Source organism: Talpa occidentalis, unplaced genomic scaffold (assembly GCF_014898055.3).
Source record: "Talpa occidentalis isolate TD23 unplaced genomic scaffold, MPIMG_talOcc4v2.1 talOcc4.8, whole genome shotgun sequence".
In the NCBI taxonomy this organism is placed as follows: Eukaryota; Metazoa; Chordata; class Mammalia; order Eulipotyphla; family Talpidae; genus Talpa; species Talpa occidentalis.
This window is the reverse complement of record NW_023605194.1, coordinates 19326754-19348165: the sequence shown is the minus strand read 5'-3', so window position 1 is coordinate 19348165 and position 21412 is coordinate 19326754. Positions and strand designations below refer to the sequence as shown.

Sequence of the window (21412 nt, the reverse complement as noted above, 5' to 3'; positions counted from 1 at the left end):
GGTTCCCCGGCATCACAGGTCGCCGAGCGTGAGGCGCAGCGGGGGTTGCCAGTCAGCTGGGACAGGCCCGGGTAGGTGAGAAGATCGGAGTCGGGACTCTACCACAGCACAGCGGCCGGTTAGCGGATCCCGCTTGGGACTGGACCCCCAGTCCCAAAAGCTCGCGCCAGGCTGATTCTCCTCCCGGACTCCCGGCTCCCCGCGCAGGCCGGCCCTTTCCCCTTTAAGGGGCGCGCCCGAGTCGCTCCCGATTGGCTGCGCGAGTCATAGAGTTAAACTTTAAGCCAATGAAAAGGGCGTAGGGGCGTGACGCACGGAAACGTCACGGGAATTCCCCCCTCCCGGGGGCGGAAAAGGGGCTTTCCCGGCTGGAGCCCTGGTGGCTAAAGAAGTGCTGCGACCCGGTCCGAGGCGGTTCGGACCTGGAGAGAAGCCAGAACGGGAACCCGCCGCCGCGGTGAGTGACCGGCCTCAGGCCCTTGAGTGGCCAGGCCGGGGGACGGACGGGAGGGAGGAGGGCCATTAGCCGATCCAGCCCAGGGCTGGAGCGCGGCATATGCACGCCCACAGAAAGCACGCACACGAGCAAGATCCACGGACACGCACCTGCAAATGTACAAAGACACGCGGACCGGTGCGTACACCTAGATGTATGCCGGCGTGTGCACCGCATCGTCCTTGCAAACTCGAATACACATGCACACACAAACATGTTCACCCGTGCAGAGGCGCAAGGACCGCAAACCCTTTCACGCACAAATTCAAAGACAGGTTCACCTGTGCCCTTGCATAGCAAGACATGCTCACATATGTGTCTACAGTGGGAAGTATATGGACACTGACCTGCACACACACGTTGACTCCATGCACACACAAAACACCCAAGCACATGGACCGAAACACACTTGTTTACCTGTGATGGAAACATACACATGTATAGTTACACACGACTTTGGAGCTTGGACACCCAGAGTAGGTGCAACGTGGGAATCAACGATTGTTAAAAGGTTTCGGGGAGAGAAAATAGAGGAGTCTAGCCCGAGGAGGAAACCTCATTCCTCTCCCTGCCCCGAAGCCCCAGAGCCCCGCTCTCGGGGCTGAACCCTAGGGCTCCCCATTGGGAAGAGCCCCCGCCTACAGGCCTTCGGAGAAAAGGCCTTCGTATATCAGAAATATCCCCCCAAAAGCCCCCGGGGTGAATCAGCCGTGGCCTCCCTCAGAGTAGAAAATCCCAAGGTTGCTCCAGGACCCTAGCAGGGGAAGGGGGCGGGAGGTGGGCCTGACTCTGGAGTAGGAGCCTCGGGCCGTGAAAGACCTACACGCCCCGGGCGCCTGCCTTGGAGAGAAGAGCGGGAGGCAACCCCCACGGGGGCTTCCCTGGGTCTGGTTACCCCTCCGCGGGCTGAGAGGCTTCGGGCACCCACTGAGCAGCGAAGACCTCGCGCCCCTCCCGCCATGGAGGCGTGGTCATCGGCGTCATTTCCAGGCCCGCCCCGCTCGGCCCCGCCTCCCCCTGGTATTTTCGGGACTTTCCTAAGCGGCTCTAACTTTCCTGCCCCTTCCCCGGCCCAGCCCAGCCCAGCCCAATTCCGGATCTCGGATCTCGCCCTTCACCGGATCTCGCCCGCCACACCCGGACGGGTGGCTGGAGGAGGTCGGACCCTCCCCAAAATCTGGGCTCCCTTTCTCCCCCGACTACGGTCCTGATCTGTCTCTCCCTCCCACCGCCACTCCCCCACCCCCCTTTCTCCCCAACCTAAGGCAGACGCCTGAAACTCTGGGAAACAACCGGCCGGAGCCACCAGACACAGCCGGGCTTAGCCCAGAAACATGGACAGTTGCTACGGCCCAGTGAGTCACGCCAGCTGGCCTCAAAGCCGGCTCGCTGGCCCCCCTACGTCTGTCTGCTTGTCTGCCTGTCTGTCCGAGTCCCCTGTGCTCCCCTACATCTGTAACACCCTTTGATTAGTTTATCCTGCCTTTGAGAGTCAATCTGTCTGCAAACTGTTTCCAGGAGTTTTCTTATGGGCCTGGGGAGGAGGAGTGATTGCCTAGGGCTGGGAGGTAGAAGGCACAGAACTAGCTGCCACCCGTCTGTCTCCAAACCAGGGTCTAGATGGCATTATTGAATATGATGATCTCAAATTCAATCCGTCCATTGTGGAGCCCAAGGAGCTGGCTCCAGAGACAGGTTAGTAAATCCCCTAACCTCCCGTTGTCTTAGAGGGAGTGGGAGGGTGGACATGTGCCTTCTGTGTTGGGGATGAGCACAGAGATCCTAGCTCAGCAAGACCTCTCTGTCTCCAGCTGATGGCCCCTACCTGGTAATCGTGGAACAACCTAAGCAGGTGAGTGAGTGGAAGCTTCAGCTCTGGGGACAAGTGAGGTAGTTGTAGCTGGGTGGCCATGGGAAGCTGTAGCTGAAAGGCCAAGTGCTGACCACAGAGGGTGGTTGGGATGGCTGACTGCTAATGATCACAGTAGTGTGGTTGTAGTTCAGGACAGTCACTACCAGTCCTTACTGCCGTGCTGGCTGGGGGTGTGGTGACTGGGGAGGGTCTCTCCTGGTCACCATGTCACTCTGCCCTGGTACCTTCAGAGAGGCTTCCGATTTCGATATGGCTGTGAAGGCCCCTCCCACGGAGGATTACCGGGTGCCTCCAGCGAAAAGGGCCGGAAGACCTATCCCACTGTCAAGGTGAGCCAGAACAGTGCTGGAGGGTGGGCTAGCATGTCTAAGGACATTACTGACGGCCCTCACCCCTCCCAGATCTGTAACTACGAGGGACCAGCCAAGATTGAGGTGGACCTGGTAACACACAGTGATCCACCTCGTGCTCACGCTCACAGCCTGGTGGGCAAGCAATGCTCGGAGCTGGGGGTCTGCGCCGTGTCTGTGGGGCCCAAGGACATGACAGCCCAGTAGGTACCCCACCCCTCGTCCCTACTGGCATGCACCCTCATTACCTGCCAGTTCTTGGCCCCAACCCACCATTGTGAGCCTAGTATCTAACCAAGGGAAGAGACTTAATGTTGGCCCCAGAGCCAAAGGCCCTAAGGAAAAACCAGAACAGCTTCCTAGAGGAAATAGGGCTGAACTGAGCCCTATTTGTGGGGAGGGTGGGGAGGGTGCCTCAGGAAGAATGAACTGTTTACAAGGCCTCTGACTCTTCCTCCCCTCACCCAGATTTAACAACCTGGGTGTCCTGCATGTGACGAAGAAGAACATGATGGAGATTATGATACAAAAACTTCAGCGGCAGCGACTGCGCTCCAGGCCCCAGGGCCTTACGGGTAGGTGGGTGAGGAGGGGAGTGTGGGAGGTGGTCCTGAAAAGAGCAGGGGAGAAGGAGTGGTCCAAAGGTCATGTGTTTGCCCGCTGCCCAGAGGCTGAGCGGCGGGAGCTAGAGCAGGAGGCCAAAGAGCTGAAGAAGGTGATGGATCTAAGCATTGTGCGGCTGCGCTTTTCTGCCTTCCTTCGAGCCAGCGACGGTTCCTTCTCCCTGCCCCTGAAGCCAGTTATCTCCCAGCCCATTCATGACAGCAGTGAGTATGCTGACTGCCTGGGTACCAGAGGGAGCACAGGGGAGGGGGCCTCAAGCTGTGGAGTCGGATAGGCCTGGGTATGAACTTGGCCCTGTCGTGGATGAGCTGAGTGACCTTGAGCAAGTCATTTCCCTTCTCAGAGCATGGCTTCCTTCTGGATAAATGAAAATACTACCAGTTCCTACACCAAGAAGTATAGGATAATGATACAAAGCACCTGGCTCCATAAGCGGGGCCATGGCGATTAATATCATTCCAAGTAATCTATATCCCACCTCCACAGAGTCTCCTGGGGCCTCAAACTTGAAGATTTCTCGAATGGACAAGACAGCTGGCTCTGTGCAGGGTGGAGATGAGGTTTATCTGCTTTGTGACAAGGTGCAGAAAGGTGAGGCTAGAGTCCAAGCTGGGAGCTAGAGGCCTAACATGTCCAGATTTGGGACCAGGACAGCTCCAGTACAGATGGCCCCGAGCTTCCACTAGGAATGTAGCCAAGCTTCCATTTTCCCTGTAGATGACATCGAGGTTCGGTTCTATGAAGATGATGAGAATGGATGGCAGGCCTTTGGAGACTTCTCTCCCACAGATGTTCATAAGCAGGTACCCTAGGGCTGGGACCAGAGCTGAGACTAGGGCTAGTGCTAAGCTAGCCAAGTTCCCAGTGACACCTTATGTGCTCCTTCCCCGAAGTATGCCATTGTGTTTCGGACACCTCCCTATCACAAGATGAAGATCGAACGTCCTGTAACAGTGTTCCTGCAGCTGAAACGCAAGCGTGGGGGCGATGTCTCTGACTCCAAACAGTTCACCTATTACCCTCTGGTGGAAGGTGGTACTGGGCAGAGGGCAGCGATCGCAGAGGGCAGGAAGGTGGGGGCTGGGCTGGAGGGCCCCAAGACCTAGATCAGGGGACCCCTGGTTAAAGTCAGGAGTGGGGAAGGTTCCACGAAGAGGTGGTCCTTGAGCCAGCCTGAGGACTCTTGGGGGAGGGCCTTAACCCAAACATGGCACAAGACTCTTGAGGCTTGGCCCAGGAGGTGGGGTTTTAACTTCTCATTTCCCTCTACCCCTAGACAAAGAGGAGGTTCAGCGGAAGCGGAGGAAAGCCTTACCCACCTTCTCCCAACCCTTCGGGGGTGGATCCCACATGGGTGGAGGCTCTGGGGGCTCTGCTGGGGGCTATGGAGGAGCAGGAGGAGGTGAGGGGGGATTGGTGGTGGGAAGGGGTTGGAGGAGGAAGAGGAGAAAAATTACAAGGGAAGAAACCTGGGAGAGACCTGGCTTCTGCCCCTTCCCCACAACCCTGCCTGTACCCACAGGTGGCAGCCTCGGCTATTTCCCCTCCTCCTTGGCCTACAGCCCTTACCAGTCTGGCGCGGCCCCAATGGGCTGCTACCCGGGAGGCGGGGGCGGGGCGCAGATGGCCGCCGTGGCGCCCAGCGTGGATGCTGGGGAGGAAGCAGCACAGCCCAAAGCGCCCTCGTTGAACTCCCAGAGCGCACCGCAGGCTCCGGAGCAGCTACTGCGAGGTATGACCTCCGGGTTGCGGGTGGTCGCCACGGTGGGGCGTGGGAAGCCAGCCCACACCCACGCCCACTGTCACCCCCAGCCCAGGAGTACAACGCGCGCCTGTTCAGCCTGGCACAGCGCAGTGCCCGAGCCTTGCTAGACTACGGCGTCACCGCGGACGCGCGCGCGCTGCTGGCGGGACAGCGCCACCTGCTGACCGCACAGGATGAGAACGGAGACACGTAGGTGGGCGGGAAGGTGGGCGGAGCCGAGCTTCTAAGCCTGGGTCCGGCCCAAGTTTCAGATGGGCCATAGGGTGCGGGACTGGAAAGAGCCGGGACTCCGGGACTCGGAGTTGAACATAACCAGTTTCAAGTCGAACCTTGCCATGTACTAGTTGCAGATTTCAGTTTTGTCAGCTCTTAAAAGGGGTGCAGTAAAATACATCTCTATTAAAAAGGTGTTCAGACTAAGGTCAGTTAGTGTTGCCCTTTAGAGATAATTGGGCTCCACAAGGACAGCAGGGGGGTTTTGAAGGTAGAGGATATTCTGAGTGACTGAGTCTTACTCCCCAATCCGCAGGCCCCTGCACCTGGCCATCATCCATGGGCAGACGAGTGTCATCGAGCAGATAGCCCATGTGATCTACCATGCCCGGCATCTCGGTGTTGTCAACCTCACCAACCACCTGCACCAGGTGAGGGACACCTACTGGTGAAGGGGTAGGGCTTGGAAGGTAGGTGGGTCTAGGCCTGGCTCACTCTACTTGTGTCCCCAGACGCCTCTGCACCTGGCAGTAATTACTGGGCAGACAAGTGTGGTGAGCTTCCTGCTGCAGGTAGGTGCAGATCCTACACTGCTGGATCGGCATGGAGACTCGGTGGTGCATCTGGCACTACGGGCAGGTGCCAGTGCCCCCGATCTGCTACGCACCCTGCTTCGGAGTGGGGTTCCTGCCATGCCCCAGCTGCTACACATGTCAGATTTCGAGGGTAAGTTCCTCAACTGGACAAAGGGACAAGGGTGGGAGCTAGGGAGGGTACATAGTAAGTGCCAACGGTGGACATAAGGTATCAAGATTAGCTAGTCTGGAGGCCACCTTAGAGTCACGGGTGCAGGCTGAGGATCCTGTGTCTCTAGGGTTGTACCCAGTACACCTGGCGGTCCGTGCCCGAAGCCCTGAGTGCTTGGATCTACTGGTGGACAAAGGGGCCGAAGTGGAGGCTGCAGAGCGGCAAGGGGGCCGAACAGCCCTGCACTTAGCCACAGAGATGGAGGAGCTGGGGCTAGTCACCCATCTGGTCACCAAGGTGGGACTAAGGATTATGGGAGGGGTGGGGCCAAGGGTTTTGGAGGGACCAGGATGGTGAAGATATAAAGGCAGGCACAGCCAGTTAGTTGTGCTGTGATGATCGAACACTCCCTTCACCTCACAGCTCCATGCCAATGTGAATGCCCGCACCTTTGCTGGAAACACACCCCTACACCTGGCAGCGGGACTGGGATCCCCAACACTCACCCGCCTTCTTCTAAAAGCTGGTCAGTTTCACCTTCAGAGGTCTATGACAGAGCTGGAGGAGGGAAAATAGTGCCTCCCCGGCACCCCCCACACTTTGAATTCCTTAATATAGATTCCCACTGTACCTCCCCGTGACTACCTCCCCCAGGTGCAGACATCCATGCAGAGAATGAGGAGCCCCTGTGCCCACTGCCTTCACCCCCCACCTCTGATAGCGACTCGGATTCTGAAGCTCCTGAGAGGGACACCCCAAGCAGCTTCCGGGGCCACACACCTCTTGACCTCACTCGTAGCACCAAGGTAAGACCTTCCTGGCACTAGAAGTACCAAGGACCAGAGCATCTGGGCTTAAGGGTGGGGTCCAGAGTATCTGGTACCTGGGCTTCACGACTAGGGTGGCAGGTAGTCAAGGCTCCGGCTGTCTCTCCAGGTGAAGACCTTGCTGTTAAATGCTGCTCAGGACACCATGGCACCCCCGCTGACCCCACCTAGCCCTGCAGGTAAGATCTCTTCACCTGTTGCCAAACCTCAGACCCCTGCTCAGAGATCTTGTCTCCTTCAGGACCTCTGGAGGCAGTCTGCTTTGGTCCCAGGTTACCATGGGAGTAAGATGGTGTCCGGGTGTGTGTGCCCTCCTCTGGGGGAAACTGCCATGTATGTGTCCCCCAGGGCCAGAGCTGCCCCTCGAGGATGCAGTCCTGCACAGCCTGGAGCATCTGCTAGATGGGCCAGGAGCCCAGGGCAGCTGGTCGGAGCTGGCAGAACGGCTGGGGCTACGCAGTCTGGTTGACACATATCGAAAGACAGCCTCACCCAGTGGCAGCCTCCTGCGCAGTTACAAGGTCTGTTTGATCCCTGTCCCTGCTCCATGCCCAACTTCCTTTCCCCAGTCTCAGATTCCAGAGACTGGCCCCAGGGCTCCTGAATCAGGTCTCTTATCTCTCTTCTCAGCTGGCTGGTGGGGACATGGCAGGCCTATTGGATGCCCTGTCTGACATGGGCCTAGAGGAAGGAGTGAGGCTGCTGAGGGGTCCTGAGGCCCGAGACAAGCTGCCCAGCACAGGTAAAGGGGTCCCACTGGAAGGTGGACTTGAGTCTGGAGGTTGGGAGGACTAAGGCTTTGACTCCTACCTGTCTCCTTCCCTGTGCCCACACCCCCAACAGAGGTGAAGGAGGACAGTGCATACGGGAGCCAGTCGGTGGAACAGGAGACAGAGAAGCTGGGCCCACCCCCTGAGCCACCAGGAGGGCTCTGCCATGGGCCCCCCCAGCCTCAGGTGCACTGACCTGCCACCTACCCACCGGCCCCAATCCTGGGCTCCTCTGTACAGCATCCTGCCTGTTCCAGTTATTTAACACCCCATGCCTAAGCCTCAGTTGGGTTAAATAAAGGATTCTCATGAGAAAGGGGGAAGGCCTGGTCCCCTCCCCAACTTATAGAAGGCTGATGTGACTTGTCCCTGGAACCAGCTGCTTACCTGGCCCCAAGCCAGACCCTGGAGAGAAAAGGAGACCCAGCCAGCAAGTCCAGAGCAGTTTTAATAGGGGTGGAGGCTGTACAAAGGACAGGGCCCACTGAAGGAGGGAAAGCAAGGCCATGCTGCCCCAGCCTGTGTACAGGGCCTGGGCATGGACACCCTTCTTCCTCCTCTGGAGAGAGAGAGGGTGAGCCCTCAGGGAGGAAGGAGAGAAAACCAGCTCAGCCCCAACTCCTGGCCTCTGTCTGAACCAGGCCCCAGGATGGAGAGGGATTGCTGGTGTCAGGGTGGGGGTGGTCTCAGCAGAAAGCAGAAACGTTGTCAGCCTCCCGCACAAAAAAAAAGCATCAAAAGTCCAGGGCCCTGGCCCCTCCCGCCCCAGCCCCCTGTACGAAAAAGTGCAAAACATTATCACAAAATGGGGGTCTCGGAGGGGCCCTTAGCCTAGGCTCCCGAGGCCCATGCCCTAGCTCTGCCCCGGACACCGCGTCCGGCGCGGTCGGGCCCTGGGCCAAGGGGCCCTCATGGGTGACCCGAGGCCCGCCCGGGCTCAGGCAGGGCCATGTCATGCAGGTGCCCAATGGGCACCACCCCCCAACACTCCCACCCCAACTCAGGGCTTCCGCCTGCCACTGCCTGCTCCTGCCCGAGGCTCTGAACCATGACACTGAGCTTGGGGCTGGCTGGAGGAGTTGGGATGCGGGGAGGGGCTGGAGTGAGGTGGGGGGAGTCCATCCTCTGTGCTCCCAGCCTGTGCCAGCGCCGCCTCTACCACATCCAGCTCTTCACTACCGGCCTTCAGCTTGACTCGAAGTAGTGCTGCGTACGTGCCGTAGCGGGATTTCTGAGACAGAGGAGCAGCGCTATGAGTCCGCTCTCCCCAGACTGCCCATCCCACTCCCCTTGGGATCAGGAAGGGCTGCCAAAGAAAACCGGGCAGTGGCCCCTAGGGCCCCCAAGGGCGAGGGCATGATTCCCCTGGTAGGTCAGCTACCCTCTCTGGGCTCTCTCAAATCTGCCAATGATAAGAGCAAATGTTTGTAGATTCTTGACCAAAGTGAAAAAACTGAGCACTGAATAGACATCCTCTCACTTCAAACCCTAGTGGTTATGCGTGTCATCCCTGTTCTACAGAAATGGAAACAGGCACAGGGGGATTAAGTAACTTGCCCAAGGTCACCCAGCAGGGTGCACGCCCTTAACTAGCCTGAGCCGGTGAGGGGGGGTCAGATGTCCTGTTGATAGAGAAAGGACCCACAGAGTACCAGGGCAGGAAGGCTCACCTCGAATTCCAGGTAGGCTTCCTTCTGCCGCTGCTCGTCAGCCTCCTTACCCCGGGCCTTTCTGCCTACTTGGGCAGCCCGGTGCTCCCGCAGCTCACTTGCCATGGCCTTCAGCTTGGCTTCATGGGTCCGCACCTGCTCCTCCTAGAGGTAAGGAGGAGCACGGTCAGGATCATTCTAGTACAAACAGTGCCTTCGCACAAGTTTTTTTAAAAAGATGTTCCTTTCTTTGGGTGAACAAAGCACCATATCTGGGTTAATAGCTCAGCAAGTGAAGTAAAGACTGGGTTTCAGCCTCTGCTGGCCATCCATGGCCAGTGTCTTGGTGCACAGGAATCTACATGATCATATGTGGCAGCCTTGATAGAGTGCAGTAGCCCTGGGCCTGCCTCACCCCATCCCACTTGACCAGGTAGATGGAGCTGGCTGGTAGATGGCAGATGGCTACCTGGGAGAGACGGGTGGCGGCACTGGGCAGTAGAGGGCGGCTGAACTTCTTCTGCGAACTAACTGCAGCTGGGAAGGGGGGTGCAGAGAACATGGCGGCCACCACATTGATGCGAGTGATCCAGGACTGCATCTGCTCCAGGCTCCTACGGAGAAAGCACAACCACTTGGACCTGGGCCTGGGCTTCTTGTTCCGGACACTCAGGGGGTAGCCTGAGAAGGAACGAGGCAATTGCGGGGAGGGGAGCACACTGGGAGGTGAGGTTGAAGGGGTATGGAATGGGCAGGAAGAAGGTTACTCACGAGGCCTGGAAGAGGAAGACCCGCCAGTCAGCTGTGCGCAGGTAGAAGACGTGGGGCCTCTTGCTGTAGTCGCTGGCACGCGTGGCCAGTGCGTGGTGGATGCTGATGGCATTCTTAAGCTCTGCCTCTGATAGGGCCTTCCCAGGTTGGTACTCCTCCTGCAGGAGTGCCCATCTTGTCCTGCTGGCAGTCCCCATCTAGCCCAGTCTGGCCACCCCCAATCCCCTGTGCCAGCTCATCCCAAACCCTTGGGCTGGCCCCGCACCTTCTGCAGGTAGAGGATCATGCCCTTGAGGATGCCGTGGAAATTCTTCCAGCCCCGCTTGCCCCGAGGTGCTGGGGGGAAAGAAGACAAGTCAGGGGGGCCTGGGACAGGCCCACTCCCATCCATCCCCCAGACCGCCCCCTCCACCCAGCCACGTACTCTTCCTGCAGTCAGGGTCTGCGTGCACCTTTCGAACCAGGGCCCCGTGCTTGTAGACAGCAGCCCCGGGCTCGGGAGTCAGGTCCAGGAAAGGGCTGGAGCCGCTGCCACTGCCCCCGCTGACCCTCTTGATGACCTTGGGGTTGGGGTCGGCCAACTCAGACAGAGAGCGTCTCAGCTCCTCCTCGTCTCTGCAGGCGTGATCACCTCAGAGGGGGTTGGCTGTGGAGCCACAACCCCCCCTTCAGTCCTGGCCTGTGCCCACCCAGGAAAACTTCCAGTGTATGTGGAGATAGGGTAGGGACTGCTGTTCCCTTAGGGTGTGGCTCCCTCAACCTGAGGCTCCTGGAGCCATGTCTCCTGCATCAGACCTGGTCTCCCCACGGTGTAGCTGTGTCTCCCTGCTCAGAATTTGGGGCAACATGTTTCCTCCCTCAGATTAGAGCTCCCAACATTAGAATCCCTCAGATTAGAGCCATCTCTTCCTCCCACCACATGGAACCAGCCCCATCTCCATTTCTGCACAGACACTGCCAACCCTCAAACTCTTTCCACCAGGACAGACACATGTCAAACTCAGCTGTCTCAACCACACCTAGCACCAGGCTTTGCTCATAGTTTACTGGCTAAATGGTGACAGAACAAATATCTTCCTAGTGGTCCCCTAGTACATCTTGGTCTAGAGACTCTTATCAGATGTCATCTTTGTCACTTGCTCAAGAACTTGCAGTAGCTCCCTATTGCCTCCAAAATGGAGACTATACTACATTCCCCCCAACCCTATCTCCTTCCACTCTCCATTCCAACCAGGCCTGCCTCCTCTTGGTCTCCCCATACTCATTTTAGTCACCACATATTACCTCCCAAGTAACAACCTCTCCCTTTCCCCAAACAAACACTTCCCTCCTGCAAGACTTGTCCCAAGTCCTAATCTTCTCAGAAGCTCTCCCTGATCTCACCCTATAATCCAAGCTTGAGCTCTGCCTCCTTTGAAGCCTTTTCTCCTGCTGACTTGAGCTCCCAACTAAACTGAGCAGTGATTAGATACCAGCAAATATGAGTAGTCTAGTGACCATTTAGATGAGGGCTCTCCCTCAGTCTGGGGACCCAAGGCTAAAACTGGACACTTCCTCAGACTGGACTCTTCCAGGACTCCTGGGTCTCTGTCTCCACTGGTTTAATATGTGATCCCTTGTTCTGTGACACTCTGGGTTCCCTAAGAACAGAGAGGGGGGCTCTTGCGCTCAGTCAGGGCCCTACCTCCAGAGAGCTCTGCTTTCGCATAGAATTACCAAAGGACCTCCCCTTTTTCTTTCAACACCCCTCCTCCCACGCCAGCTGACAGTGGCCACCCACCCCAACCCAGCTTGTCATAACAACCCAGTTAGAGACAAGACACAGAACCCCAAGTCCAGGCAAGCATCTCCAAAGAAGGAAGTAAGGCAGCCTGACTGCCGCTCATGGCCTCACCCACCTCCCCCAGCTCCAGCCTCAGGACTCACAAGGCCCACCTTAGCCCCTCTTAGCCACTCCAGGCATCCCTTTGCCCACACCTCATCTCCACCCCACCCCCCCAGCCCAGCTCCAGGACTCACATGGCCCACTGCAACTTTTCATTCTTGATGGAGCTGTACAAGGCCTGGGGAGGGAGAAACAAATCAGTGGGAGGTACACCATGTACCCCAATGTCAGAGCTCAGAGTCCCCCCCTCCCAACTTGGGGGAGAAGACAGAACAGGGGTGGGGAAGGCAGACAACAGCATGGTGTAATGACCAAGAACACAGGCTCTGGAACAGAGTACTAGGACCCAGGCCCAGCTCTGCCACTTTAGATGCATGACTTTGGGCAACAATACATGGGGAGAAAGAAACATAGGGCAAGCGGTTGTCTCAGGGCATCCTGGGACATAGTTGACATACTAAATGGCAGCTGCTATCTTTACTGTTATTGTCAGAGGGTCATGCTGCACAGATCTTGGGTGGGAGCAGCATGGTCGCAGAAGGAATAAAAAAGAGCAACCCCAGGAGCTCTCCTTTCCCCACCATGTACTTGGCCTGTTCCCAATGTGAACTCACACAAAGCATGTGGGGAAACCGAGGCTCGGGAAAGAAGACGCCCACTGTAACCTACTTCCTCGGCTAACAGGGAATACAACCCCTCCCAACCCCAGGACAAAGTGAGACCTTCCCCAACCAGACAGCCCCGCCAAGCCAAATGCCAGGGTGGTCTATCCTCTTGCCCACTCACATACTTCATGTGCAATGCTAGGTTAAAAAGCAGTAGTTTTAGTTTCCAAAACACTGCACATCCCAAACTTTCTGTGAGTTCCTAAACAGGAACTTCTGTACAGTTGGCCTGGGGAATATGCGGGGTCTTGGGTGATGAGAGGAGAAAATGGGCCCCAGGAGTGGCTAGTGGACCCCTCCTCTTTTAGGAGGGGCCTGCAACATGGGTCCACATTAGTGCCTCCAACTGTGGGGACGCTTCTGCCAGCCTGTCTGTGAGTGGGTGTGTCCCCAACATGTGCGTGTTGGGCTAAGCGTGTGGCATGTGATGCTATCTGCGTGTGAGCTGGATGCAGTGGTGACGTCGGCGCCTTCTCTGTGATGGGCCACAACCACCCCCCCAACACACCACAGTGTCTGACTCTAACCGCCAGCCACCATGCCCAGTCACAAGGCCAGCCAAGCCTCCCACATGTCCTCACCCTGCCAGGGGCGGCTACACTGCCCCCCACACACACACAGCACAGACCAGGGTCATGCACACATAGCCCTCCCATCACACGCCCAGCCCAAATCCAGCATAGCTTGGAACCTCAACTCTCACTCCCCAACTCTGGCCAGGAAGCTAAAGTGACCAGAAATCCAAAGTGCAATCATTGTCTCCACCTTCCAGTTCACCCCCTGCCCCCTCGCAGGACCCCCTTTGGCCCCCAATCATACCTTCCTTTGACAGTCCGGAGCCCCATCGGTGAGCCCCAAGTCATGCTCCCATCTAGCAGACCCACAACCTTTTGCGTTGAGAGGAGCACCTGATCCGAGGGCCTGTGCCCTCCCCTCTCGGGTCCGCGCTACAGCCGCTTACTACCAGCCTTCGTCCCCGCTGGGCGCCCCCTCGGCCCCACCAGCGGACAGCCCCGTGCCTAGTGCCACCCTCAGTGCCTCCCTCGAGCCGCCCCCTCAGCTGCGCCGCCCTCATCACTCCCTCTGCCGCCCCCCAGCCTGGCGTGGGCCGCTGCCCCAACGCCCTCACCGCCTTTTTCTTCTTGCGGCTCTGCAGGCGGCTGACCACCAGGTCCGTGTAGAGCACCGGCTTGAGACTTCGCGAGCGCTGCGGCCAGCCATAGCACAGGGTCTCGGCGCCGCGGTGGGTGCGCCCGTAGCGCACGGAGCACAGCGAGCGCGAGCGCAGCCGCCCGGCGCTGCTGTGGATGCTGTTGACACCGATCATGCTGGCCCCGCCGGCGCGCCGCGGCCCCCGGCCATGCCCCCTCCCGCCCTCGGCCCCGGGCGGCCCGCGACCCGGACAGCCGGCGCTAGCGGCCCGGCCCGGCCCGAGCCCGGCCCGGCTCCCACCGACGCACCGAGCGCGCGGCGGCGGCGGCGCGGTCTGCTCTGCAGCTCGGCGAGAGCGGGAGGGGGGCGCCGCCGGGGAGGGGAGGGGAGGGCGAGGGCTGGGGGCGGGGACGGCGCAAAATGGAGGCGCCTGACCAAAAGGGGGCTCCCTGTAGCGCGCTGCCGCCGGAGTGGGACCTGGGGGGCCCGGCGGTGAGTGGATGTTCTGAGGACGCCGGGAGGCCCTGGACTTGGGGTGGTAAAGGTGGGGCGACCCCGGGGGGCGGGGGTCCTTCCTTTCTCCACAGGGCTGGGGCGGGGGGTGTAAGGGGAGGAGGGGCCGCCTGCCCACCGCCCCCTTTCACCGCGCGGGGAGGGGCCCGGCGGCCCGAGACGCGGCGCTGGACCGAGGCGGCGTTTGAATCGCCTCAGGCAAGTCACCGACCCGCGAGCACCTCAGGGCCTCGCTAGATACCCAGTGCACGTAAACACGCCCCGTCTTACACCACACCCCAACTAACCACAGGCAACAATTCACACTCACCCCAACTCACAAATATAAATTCAGATACACACCTCGAAATTCACGGTCTTTACCTTACACACACCCCGCCTCGCACACAGACACGCCAGGCAGCCTCTCCGCGCTTGTAAAACTCAACTCGGACACATACTTTAAACCCAAAGCAGAGCCCAAATCGACCCCCCTGGATTCACGACGCCCTGAAAATCACAGAAGTACGACCCAGCTTACTGACACCCCTCCACCCACCCTGGACACTCCCACTCAGACAAATCCCCGAATCCAGACGCCCAGCCCGGCGCGCACGCCCGCCCCGAGGACACGCCCGGGCAGCCCGTGTGCGCGGCCCGGAGCCCTCGGGCCAGCCCTCGTGTTTTAGTTTCGAGTACGGGCCTCGCTGGACAAGCACCACCCGGCCAGGCAGAGGACGGGCCCCAGGAGACCTGAGTACCCCCCTCCCGACCCGGCCGCGCGTGGCCGCCCTCCCCGAGCGCAGGCGCCGGGGCCGCGACCCGCCCGCGAGGAGCCGCGCGCAGCCTCGCGCCCCAGCTCGGCGCCGATTTGCTGCGAGACCTCGGGAGAGCCTTGGTCCCTTTCAGGCCCTCGAGTGAGGGGCTCCGGGGGTCTTGGCGGCTGCGCCCCGGGGGCGGGGAGGGGAAGTAGTGTACCTGCGCGCCCCCGTACCCGCCCCTGCAAGGGCCCCGCCCACCCTCCGTAAGGCTGGAGGAGGGGAGATGCAGGGTCCCGAGCCGCCAGATCACGTGTTTCCAGAGCAGCTCCGCTCCCCCGCTGCGCGCCGCCGCGACCGCACGCGAGTGCGCATGTTCCGGGAGCGCCTGCGTGTGGGGGCTGCGGGGAGGGGGCGCCCCCCCCCCGGGCTGAGTCACGCTAGTCCCGACTCCCTGCACTGGCCAGAGCTGGGGGCCTGGAAGCCCCCAACCTCGCGTCCCTCCGGCCTGACGCGGCTGCTGACTGGGTCCCTCTCCCGCCCCTGCGGCAGCCTCCATCCTGCCCCGCCCCCCACCTTGAGCAGCTCCCTGGGAAAGTCGCCGCCTTCATTGAGGCCCTCCAGGTTCCCGATGAAGTCTCCGCAGGTCATGCGCTTCCCGATGTTCTGTGGGAGAGCACAGAGGTCTGTGACTTGGGGTGCTCAGGGCCTCCCAGCCCTTTAGGTCTCCGGGGCCCCTCCCTCCCGCCTGACCCCCACTCACATGACCATGGAGATCAGTGTTGAGTAGCATGAGGGCGCAGGTCAGCGTGTGCGCACCGTCTGGAAGAGGGTTGACATTCAGCCTCAGCCACCTCCCAGGGACTGTCCCTACAGCTGTCTTCCCCATCTGTCCGTTCATGTCTATCCCCCACCCCCTCAGGACCCCCTTTGGCCTACAATTACTTTTGTAGTCTTGAACCCCATTTGCAAACTACCCTCAAAACAAAGATCTTTTTTCCAGCAGAGCCCTCAGCAGGGACCCTTTCATCTTCTCAGGTCACCCTCCCTCATTGCCTAAGGTGCTGGGCACTGCATACTGCTTGCCCCCAACACCCATAAGCCTCTGTCAATGCACTAAACAGGCAAGTGGGCCCCACACAGTTATGCAGACCGGTAGAGCCAGACAATCCCCTCTGAAGCCAATCACTGTCCTGCATGTGTGTTGAGCAATGATATGCAAACACACCTGCCTCCTGCCTCATCTCAACATACGTTAGACCCTAGCAATAGGCCTGCCAGGTGCACAGTTCATATCCATGTGGCCATGTCAGCACTGCACATTTGCATGCTCACACGCTTACAAGCCTTTGCTCCTGCACACAGACCCCTGCCCCTGTGCGCACACACAGAGTCCATCTGCCTCGGTGATTACCAAAGACAGCCTTGCCCTAGCCTCCTCACCCTCTGAGGACAGGGCTCCAGGATTGCATTGGAAGTATCTCTGGGAGAAGTGGGCCAGCACGCGCTCCCGTTCTTGTGTCTCACCCATTAAGGCCAGCTCCTTCAAAAACACCCTGGGGAGGGAGGAGAAGGGGAGACTGTCAAGCCCCCACCCAAGTTTCCCTTACTAGGCAGCCCTGGCTCTTGGCTATGCCCAGCCAGTTTGGGAAGGATGGCATCAGGGCAGCTTAGAGGAGGTATAGGGGAGGACTTGCGCAGCAGGCTTGGAGAGCCAGGGGGACCCTCAAAGGGCTCATCACCCACCTGAGAGCTTGGTCCAGAGTCATGCCAGTGAAGACAAAGAACTTGAGATACTCGCCAGCCACAAGTTTGCTGAAGTCATTGCTGTGGGCAGGGCAGAGAGACAGGTGGAGTCTGAGGGGGACATGTCAAGAGAGCAGGTGGGGGCTACCTAGAGATGTGGGGGCATTAGGTAGAGGGGGTGTGGAGGAGCTACCCTCAAGGAGGCATTCCTTCCTGCCCTCCTCAATCCCAGCCTAGTGGCTTTACTTCTTGCCCAGATGCCGAGCCACATCAGCCTTCCTGAAGCCATCTAGTCGGTACAGCCTCTTAGCCAGGCGCTGCGCAGCCTCCAGGTCTGCTTTCTGCCCGTTGGACAAGGTGTCTGTGCTTCCCAGGGCCAACCGCTCTGTGCTGTCCAGCTCTGAGTCTGAGTCAGACACCAGCTGGCTCAGGGGTGGTTCACTGCCAAGGTAGAACACCAGCTCAGGGGTAAGGTAGGGCCCTCGAGGGCCATCTGGGTCCTTTCTCTGCCTCCAGGCCCAGAAGACAGAGAAAGACTGAGAAGGACACGGAGAAGGCATTTTTCTTTTCCCTCCATCAGCCTACTCCATCATTACCACCTCTCTGGGGAAGTCCTCCCTCAAATCTCACCCACATTCATCTTGCTGCTCTAGAGTTCTGGCAGCTTCCCTCAAGCCCCCTAAGTTTGCTATTAGACAAAGCGCCCCCCTTCCCCACATGGTTCCTACTCAAAAGCATAGTCCTTTATGTCTGAGAATATGGGCAATGGCGGGACAGACAGGCTGCCAAGGAGGAACAGTGAAGGGTCACAAAGATTTGAGGGCAGCAGGGACACCTTCCCACTCCTGTCTTTCCTCCTCCTGCCTTTCCTTGGTCCTTCTCATCCCACTCTGGCAGGCTCTAGAGTAGAGGGGATTGGGGGTCAGAGTGCACCCCCTCATCCCCTGTCTCTTCCTCCCCTTCCTTTCCCACCCCAGCTGCTCTATTCGCAAAGCCACCTGTCACCCCAGAGACAGAGGCCGGAAACTCCTGGTTGCTAGGCAACGCTGTCTCCCTGGCCACCCCCTCCTGTTGCCATGGCTTCCATGACTGAGAGGGTAGCTGGCAGAGGGGAGAGCAGAAAGGTTAGGCCGGTGAAAGGACTTCCTGGAGAAGGGTGAGAGACTCCTGGGTGGAGGGGAAGGCATGCCCCGAGAGAGAGGCAATGGGAGTGGCTGGTGGCTGCATCTTTGCGAGAAGCCTCCAGGCTGGGTGGGGTAAGTTCACAGGAATTCTAAACAGGCGAGAGGCTCTGTTTAGGAAGGAAAGGGCCCTCATGGGGAGAAAGGAGGGTGATCTCTGTGGACCTTCAATCCTGAGTCACGGTTTCTCAAGGCACTGGGTCTGAAGCCAAGGGGGTGGGCTGTGAGGGATTCCCTCTCACAGCCAGTGGAAGTAGTCCTCCAGACGGGGCCACAACGACACCTGTACCCCTTCCCGCCCTCCTCAGGGCCCGGGCATATGAACCACATACAGCTTTTCTCTGTCCTTTGGAGCAGCTGTTCCCTGGGCCCTGGAGGCCTCAAGTCTGAGGAAACAAGAGAATCACTTACCTGCCCAATGGAGCTGCCCCCAGCCCAAAGCTGTCCTCTGAGTGGCAGGGACTAGGGGGCGCCCTCCCTGGGCCTGGCTTGGCTCCAGCCTCTGCATCCTCCTCTTCCCCTCTCTGTGTCCAAGGACCGTCAGCAGCAGAGCTGGTACCGGAATCTGGTTCAAGAGGGGCAAGTGGAGCAGGAGCAGATGGGTCAGGCCTGGGGGCAGGGGGCTGGGGAGGCAGCTCAAAGGTGAAAAAGGGGCTCTGGGTTGGGCCAGGTGAGGCCAGGGCCTCCAGGGAGGCGAGGCTGGTGTAGGAGGTGCCTTTTGCCCGGTGTGACTCCAAGATGGCTTCGAACAGACAGCTGAAAGAGTCAGGCCCCTCAGCAGAAGGGCTGGTCCCAGGTAGGAAGGGCACCGGAGATTTTAGAGACCCAGAATGAGGCATCTGGGGGCCGGGTCTGCAGGGGCAGAGAAATCTCTGATCAGAGGCGCAGAGGCTTGGGTAGTATTTCACTAAACTTTCATACGGACTAGAGGAGATTATCATGCCTTCTTCACAGGCCTCGGCCTCCTTAAAATGCCCCCTGGGTAGGGAGTCTCCACCACAGGTTTACCGGGGCTAGGGCCCCGGAGCACCCTAGCCCTATCTGTCCCCAGCACCCAGTCCCTTTCTTCTTTTCCTCCCCGCTAATCTCCCTTTCTCCTCCCTCTCCCTGATCCTCTCCCCTCCTGCCATCCTATTTCTATTTTTGGCAACATCTTAGGAGAACAAGAGGAGGCTCCTAGCTGTGGTGGGGTGTGAGACGGAGAGGAAAGCCCCCACACTCCCCACTCTCCCGCCAGGATCCAGATGGATGTTCCCACAGCCCCAGGCTTGATTCTGACCTCTGGCCTGTCATACTGTCCCCTGTTCTTCACTAGAACCCCTTTTCTTCCATCCTGGCTGCCCCCACCCTCTTGGGTTCTCGCTGATGCCACTACTGGCCCAGGATTTTGCCAGGCCTCAGGATTCTATCCAGAACTCCCTGTCACCACCCCTACTTTGGTACTGACCCTCCCAGCCTCATCCCCATCTCTGTTCTGGTCCTTTTGATCCCAGCTCTGCCTCCGGGCCAGTGGGAGGGGCAAGCCATTTTCCTCTCCCCTTCCCCCACTCACCGGGCCCCATCTGAGGCCTCAAACACCTCATCGTCCACATCTTCTTCTCCACCTGCCTCATCGTCATCCTCGTCACCACTGCCCAGGCTGGGACGAGAGTCAAAGCATGGGCTGGGACGTGGGGCAGGTGGGCGGGCAGTGCCAGGAGGGCCCTCAGAGCTGGGCTGGCTCTCGATGGCAGAGTCGGCCTCTTCCCGCTCAGCCAGCACCTCATCGATGTTGGTCTCGCGGTAGCACCTCAGGGGCACTGTGTCCAGGTCTGTCTCCGAGTACTTGGCTGCGCGCCCCACAGCCACCCCAGAGCCCTGCCCTGAGCCCACACCTGTTGGAGATGGGAAGGCCTGCTCTGGGGTCTTAGCACCTGCAATATATATAGGTACCTGGTCAGGAGGTTATCCAGGTCAGCTCTCTGTCCTGATTCTTTTCCAGGGAGGAACGCTCTCCTAGCAGCTCATATTATCAGGAAGCACTTCTACTGTCTAGTCTCCATCGCTCCTGCTACAAACTCAGCTTGTTCCTGGTGCCAGTCAGGTTCAATCAAGTTCTTTTCAAACAGCTTGGGGGGGGGGGCTGAGGGTTATCCTTCCCCACCCTTCCTCTACTGCCCAACTCCCTTCAAGTGTCCGAACCCCCCATCATAAAACAAATGGAAAGACTAAGTCCTGGAAAGGTATTAGCCAACTCAGGAGCCCAGGAAAGGATTGGGGAAAATCCAGGAAAGGATTTAAAGGAAGGGTCCCTGCCAAGTCTCAATGCTGTGGAGAAGACCCTGCCCTCTTCCCCTCACCCCAGCCCCAGGCCTTACCTGAGCTGGGGGGGTCCAAAGAGCCATAGAAGAATTCCCATTTGGCTCGAGCAATTCTCTGGGCATGAGAGGAGACTTCCCGGGGGGAGGACCAGGTGTCCCCCTAAGCCAAGGAGGGAGACATAGACACAGGCACCCAGAGATACAGCCAGACAAAAAGGATACAAGAACATGGACAGAAACACAGAAAGAAAAACACTCAGGGGCAGAGATGGAGGTGCAGAAACAAAGGGACAAACACAGAGGTTGAGAAGACAGATTTAGGACAGACTGAAAGATTCAGAACAAAGAGCCCACAGGTCTATGGGCCAAGCCTTCCCTCTTCACTGAGGCTCTGGAGTTCCAGGGAGCCCAAGGAAGGTCACATACCTGGTTCGGGAGTCCAGTATCAGCAGGTCCTCGGAAGAGTGTGGCCAGGTGCTCAGAGGGTGCCCCCAGCCCATTGGGGAGAGAGGAGTAGAGGCCATCTGCTCCAGGCTGAGGTTGGGCTGGTGGCCCATGTAGAAGGCCCTGGCTGCCAGGCAGAGCTGAACCTCCTCCAGCTGGGAGTGGGTCTGAAGTAGATGCCTCCAGTCGCAACTTCCGATTGGAGCCAGGCCCAAGGGCTGGTGTGGGCCTGGGAGGAGAGGCCCCACCCAGGTCCCAGCTCCGACTCAAGCCTCCTGGAGCAGGTAGCCCATTCAGTGGCCTCACACTGGACTTCTCCACAAAGCGGAATATGACCACGGAGCTCCGAGCCCCTGGTGGGGGCTTCCCAGTGGGTGAAGAGGGTGCCCAGGGTGAGGGAACTACATGAGGTGAGGGGGGTCCACGCAGAGGTGTACAGGGTGCTGTCACACGTCCCAGTTCCCGGGCTCGGGCACCTGGACCTGCCACCCGCCGTAGCAGGGAGCCTGTACTGCCATACATGCTGGCAGGGGGGCTCTGGGGCACTGGGCCTTCGGGGAGCCAGCGGCGCGGGCATCGTGGCGGGGAGATGGCACAGTCGCCTTCTGAGCAGAAGCGCATGGCACTCTGGGCCATGCTGGAGCCGGGGGTCAGGCTGGGGGGGCAGGGATGGCGAGGCCAGGCGGGGAGTGAGGGGGCAACAT

General features: G+C 59.1%; 2 protein-coding genes across 7 annotated transcripts; one reads left to right on the top strand and one right to left on the bottom strand.

Moving 5' to 3' along the window:
* Positions 1–65: 65 nt before the first annotated feature.
* NFKB2 (nuclear factor kappa B subunit 2) lies at positions 66–8011 on the top strand. 4 transcript variants are annotated; one of them, XM_037496034.2, is made up of 23 exons: positions 66–457; positions 1762–1851; positions 2110–2191; positions 2308–2348; positions 2600–2698; positions 2771–2922; positions 3188–3294; positions 3388–3546; positions 3830–3934; positions 4061–4146; positions 4237–4375; positions 4620–4745; positions 4866–5075; positions 5156–5297; positions 5638–5752; positions 5834–6047; positions 6196–6365; positions 6492–6594; positions 6723–6874; positions 7005–7074; positions 7244–7416; positions 7526–7637; positions 7739–8011. In XM_037496034.2, the coding sequence occupies exons 2-23, from the start codon at positions 1831–1833 to the stop codon at positions 7858–7860; spliced, it is 2700 nt and encodes an 899-aa protein (XP_037351931.1). In that variant the 5' UTR covers positions 66–457; positions 1762–1830; the 3' UTR covers positions 7861–8011. The 4 variants fall into 4 exon arrangements, with proteins under 4 accessions (XP_037351931.1, XP_037351932.1, XP_037351933.1 ...); XM_037496035.1 differs by lacking the exon at positions 66–457 and adding an exon at positions 1514–1654; XM_037496036.1 differs by lacking the exons at positions 66–457; positions 2308–2348 and having other exon boundaries at positions 1514–1851.
* On the bottom strand, positions 7878–21344 carry PSD (pleckstrin and Sec7 domain containing). Of its 3 annotated transcripts, XM_037496033.2 has the most exons (16): positions 20691–21344; positions 20322–20424; positions 19517–19877; positions 18376–18816; positions 17030–17224; positions 16784–16864; positions 16481–16593; positions 15801–15859; positions 15614–15703; positions 12105–12148; positions 10510–10700; positions 10351–10421; positions 10086–10243; positions 9784–9928; positions 9336–9479; positions 7878–8896 (listed from the first exon to the last, which is right to left on the bottom strand). In XM_037496033.2, the coding sequence occupies exons 1-16, from the start codon at positions 21342–21344 to the stop codon at positions 8666–8668; spliced, it is 3081 nt and encodes a 1026-aa protein (XP_037351930.1). In that variant the 3' UTR covers positions 7878–8665. The 3 variants fall into 3 exon arrangements, with proteins under 3 accessions (XP_037351930.1, XP_054546297.1, XP_054546298.1); XM_054690322.1 differs by lacking the exons at positions 18376–18816; positions 19517–19877; positions 20322–20424; positions 20691–21344 and adding an exon at positions 17414–17747; XM_054690323.1 differs by lacking the exons at positions 7878–8896; positions 9336–9479; positions 9784–9928; ... (3 more) ...; positions 20322–20424; positions 20691–21344 and having other exon boundaries at positions 10148–10243; positions 17030–17456.
* Positions 21345–21412: the final 68 nt, after the last annotated feature.